Consider the following 5,095-nt stretch of genomic DNA (forward strand, 5'->3'; position numbering starts at 1 on the left):
CTCACCATCATCAGGTAGTTAACAATCATTAGTCAATGTATGATTTATACAATAGATAGTTTGTTACAATGTTAGTTTTATTTCATATTCAGAATGGGAACCTTGAGGACTTTAATATAATTGTTAAAGAGGAACTGATAAAGGAGCAAGATGAAAATGGATTATCTGAGGAAGAACACAAGGATATACATGAAGATCACACCACCTCTCACCATCATCAGGTAGATGATTTCTCAGAGGAACCTATAACCAAGCTAAAAACCCATAATTTTATAATTTCATAATATTTTTTATAGTTTGAGAACTAAACCTACTATATTGTGTGGTTTTAGGATGAAGAACTGATAACTATAAAAGTTGAGGTTAAAGAAGAAGATAAAGAAAACGAAATAGGGAATGATCAGCAATCAACAGAGGAAGATGAAATGATAGTGATAATTAAAGAAGATGAATCATCTATACGAAGCAGATCAGGTGAGAAGTGATTAATAGCTATACAAACAATTCAAACTCAAGTACAAGTTTATCTCCATTCCTCAGTTATGTACAGAGGAGATACTGTACACCATATGAAAGGTCCATCTCCATTCCTCAATATAACCTTGTAACATGTATTTTAACATTTTCTTTCCAGATGGAAAACATGTTGAGAGTTCTCCAGAAGTAAATCACGTTACTCATATTGCACATCACAGAAGGCAGAGAGCAACAGATCCATCTAATCCCCATAAATCTTCCATAATCCATGAAGGAGTTCACTCAGGAGAGAGCTCACTGTCATGTTCAGAGTGTGGGAAATATTTTTTAACGAAATCTGAACTTGTTTTGCATCGCAGGTCTCATGACAGTGGGATTTTTTCATGTTCTGTTTGCAAGGAATCATTCACTGAAAAAAGTATTTTTTTTAAACACCAGAGAAGTCACAGCAGCAAAAAATCGTTTCCATGTTCTGACTGCGGAAAATGTTTCACCCAAAAGGGAAGCCTACTTAGACACCAAAGAATACACTCAGCTGAGTACCCTTTTTCATGTTTAGACTGTGGCAAATGTTTTACTGATGAAAAAGCACTTTTAAAACACAAAAAAATTCACATGGGTCAATTATCTTTTGCGTGTTCTGAGTGTGGAAAATGTTTTAGTCAAAAAGAAGACCTTTTCATACACCAAAAAATTCACACAGGCGAGACTCCTTATTCATGTTCAGATTGTGGAAAATGCTTTGCTCAACAATCTAACCTCCTTAGACACCAGAGAATTCACTCATATGAGCGTCCTTTTTCGTGCTCAGAGTGTGGTAAAAGCTTTATATTTAAAACACACCTTTTGTTGCACCAGAGGATTCACACAGGTGAACGCCCTTTTTCATGTCTAGAGTGTGGAAAAAGTTTCACCTCGAAAGGAAAGCTTCTTACACACCAGAAATTTCACACCGGTGAACGACTTTTCCCGTGTCCAGAATGTGGAAAATGTTTCACTCAGAAAACAGATCTAAATAAACACGTACGAAGTCACACAGGGGAGCGTCCTTATTGATGTTTAGAGTGTGGGAAATCTTTTTCCCAGATCAGCACTCTTCTCACACACCAGAGAATTCACACGGGTGAGCGTCCGTATTCATGCTCAGAGTGTGGAAAAAGTTTTTCCCAAAAATGCAGCCTTCTTAAACACCAAAGAACTCACACCCAGGAAGGCCCTTGTTCATGTTCAGAGTGTGGCAAATCTTTTTCCCAGAAAAGCAGCCTCCTTAGACACCAGAGAAGTCACACCCGAGAGGGCGCTTTTTCATGCTCGAAATGTGGAAAAAGCTTTATACATAAAGGAAATCTAATACGACACGAGAAAACGCACGTCTCTTGATGATATCTTCACAAACGTATGGTGGCATTTGGCGGGGGGAACTCTGATGAGAAAATAACGCTGTAAATGGGCTGCATAAGTGGCAATAAAGTTGCAAGTGGAGTCTGGTGGACCTGAGAACCTGCCGGCTTCTTCTAAATTTTGGAGACAACACCGTGAAGATTTGCATGTCACAATCCCTTCTTCTGTTCTTCCAAAGAACTAGGTTGTCCTCATTTGCATATATAAAAAATTGAGGATGGTTGGGGGACCCCTTGTAATGACCACACAAAGAGTGAAGACTCGGGGCCCCGTACTACCAGAAGATCCAGGAACCTTTTGAGTAATGTAACCCCCCCGCATCAGCCCAACGCTGAACATCGCTTGTAGATGGACTGATGGACTTAACTTCATTGCTCTGTATTGTTGAAGGAACAGGCTTGTCATTAGTCCAGCAGACAATTTTTTGATATACCGTATTTTTCGGACCATAAGACGCACTTTTTTACTTTAAATATTAAAAACAAATGAACGTGCAAACTCCTGGCTCAAATAGTTTTATGTGGTATTAGCCTAAACACTCCATTATCTGTGCATACGTGTAACACGGCTTTAAAGAAACAAACCTGGAGACGTCCACATTTAATTCAACAAAATTACACCTGCCACATCCTGAAATTACCATTTGTAACACAGGACTTGCTAAAAAGCTGCTGAGATTTAAAATAATAGAGTGCAACACATTTTGTGTCATATTTTAGTAGGTATATTTTTGCACTTTTCATTGTTGTCTGGTAATGGAATGTAAATCTCTATTCTATTTAGTTATATTCTGCAATGGTGCATGGTTTCTTCAGCATTCAGTATAATGTTATACCCAAATATTGATCTGAGTAAAAAATGCTGGAAAAAAAATGTCAAATATTTGTCAAGTGATATGTAGCAGCCAGTCTACAAAAATAGCGTGTATTTTTACATCCCTGAAAGTTAGAATTATAACAACCACTAGGAATCAATATAATGAATACAGGGAAAGAAACAAGTATATGCCCTCAATTTTTAAGACTATACATAAAAAGAAGTTTTAGCTAAGGTGCAATATGACTCAACGAGAGTTGTCACACTACGGGTCCTGTGTTACCACAAGCCAGGAACTATGACACTTTTTTGGCTTGCGAGCTACTTTTTTGGCCAATCAGATCCGCTGTGCCGGTCGTTCATTTCCAACGACAATCCTCTTTCATCGGCATCGTTGGTCACTTTTTGAGAAAGATTTTTGGCCTATCTGTCCTTCGTCATTTGTTTCCAAGGATAATTATTTGACGTGTGTACGTAGCTTTAGTCCCCCATTGGTTCGTATTCTTCCTACAAGTGTCTGTAAATACAAGTAATGTGGGAGGAGCTCCAAAGGCCCTATGAAAAGGTGGGATTTACGCTTTTATATATGGCCATAAAATTTTTCTATTTTTCAAGAAACAGCAAGGAGAAACCCTCAAATTGACATCTGAGATTGTGTGGGACAAGAGACCATCAGCTAAACTATGGATAGGCTATCCAACCCCTTCAATGCTAAGAACGCTTCTATTGTCACAGATGGTGCTGGAGTTTTGGGAAAGAAGACATTTTCCTGCCTAAAATGTGGGGAGACTTTTGGCTCTAAAGGAAGTTTTTCTGTATATTGTAAATCCCACACAGGAGAGGAACTCTATTCCTGTTCTGGGTGTGGGAAATGTTTTTCTCAAAAGTCCAATCTTTCTCTACATCATAAACGTCACACTGAAAAAAAAAGAAAAATTCAAATGTATTAGTTTATGATAATATACTAAGAATTACATACTCTTTGTAAATTGATAGATAGAAGCGTATAAACCCTTCAGTTGATGTGGTTGCGGGAGGAATCTTGCTTCAGTTCGAGGGCAGTTCTTGTAGATGCTCCAAAATCCACTTCTGATGTGATCAATCACCTCCAGCCCTGTTGGGGGGCAACTCTGAGCTTTTGAAATGAGTTGGCAGCAAGTTTGGATTATCTCAGAAAATAAATATTTATTGTTATTTTTTGGGTTTGGGTATACACAAATTTTTTAACTGCATATTAGGGTGGCCCATCAAAAAAGGATATTAGACCGACAACACAATTTTGATGTCATCATTTGATTTACAAATCTTTATCTATCTATATGTATTATCTGCGATATGACTGCCATGCCACCTTTCTGCTTTTTTAGTTTCTACCAATAAAAAATTGAAGAATATAAAACACGAGGAACCAAAGCATAGCAGGTATTGAAGGTTCTTATGATCGACTTTGGTGGTAATCTGATGAGGCAATTCTCTAGAGCTAGTTTGGATGGCCAACGGTTCTGGATCCCCAATAGAATAATTCTTAGAGAAGAAGGCACAAGGAGGTCATGTGTGGCCCAGTGGGGAATCTGGGAAACGGGTCGCATCTACTGCCATGGCTAGGGCATTGGCCTAATTGTAGAAGGGCTGTATAATGTCAGGTCTAACCAGAGCAGGACCACAAAACTGCCTAATTCAAGGTAAAAAAGGCTTCCAACTCACCAAGAAGCAAGTGTTTGGAATTAGGATGCTTCTAGGTGAGGAATAGATGATGGGAGCAACAAGAACTGAGCAATTATTGCTGAACTGATAGTATTAGGCAGAGCCAAGATACCACTCAGAGTAGCTTTGAAGGTGCTGATCTGTGGCCAGTTGGGAATGGCCATGAACTTCTCAAGGTCCATGGAAAGACCATCTTTGGAAACATTGAAGCCCAGCAAAGAGACCAGAGGAAGTTTCAAGTGGCACTTTTCTGCCTTGGCTTAGAGTCCAGAACCGAATAGAAAGAGTACGCGTCAGGTTCTTGGTTGTTACGTCACTAAGACCCTGATAGTCAAATCTGAAGAGTACTATCGTTTTACAATATGGAATTCGGCCTCAAATGAGAATCTTTTTTGGTTGTATTCCTCTTGTACGTTTTCATAAATATATTCAGACTTTGCCAGAATTAGGTCTGCAGCACAACCAATTGCACAACCAACAAACCAACAAATTCAGGCTTTTCAAGCTGTCTCTGAGCCTTGCTTTTGGGAAGCTACAGGAAGCAGAATCAGAAATGAAGTCCCTTATCTAGTAAGGTCACCGATGAGAACTTATGCAGCTAAACCAGGACTGTGGGACACTGAAGCATGCTCCCTGAAGACAGACTATCCTGAAGCCTCAAAGCTGCTGTTATTAATGTTCTTTTTGTCAATAGTAA

The 5,095-nt window shown here is 38.9% G+C and overlaps 1 protein-coding gene across 1 annotated transcript in view; it reads left to right on the forward strand.

The window, feature by feature from the left end:
• The window catches only part of LOC140338889 (uncharacterized), a 27,057-nt gene extending 24,720 nt beyond the window's left edge, over positions 1-2,337 (forward strand). The window contains 1 exon segment of the mRNA XM_072423208.1: positions 938-2,337. Within this exon segment, the coding sequence (XP_072279309.1) occupies positions 938-1,857 (920 nt within the window). The 3' untranslated portion in view covers positions 1,858-2,337.
• Positions 2,338-5,095: the final 2,758 nt, after the last annotated feature.

The sequence above is a fragment of the Pyxicephalus adspersus genome, chromosome 10, assembly GCF_032062135.1.
Source record: "Pyxicephalus adspersus chromosome 10, UCB_Pads_2.0, whole genome shotgun sequence".
NCBI lineage: Eukaryota > Metazoa > Chordata > Amphibia > Anura > Pyxicephalidae > Pyxicephalus > Pyxicephalus adspersus.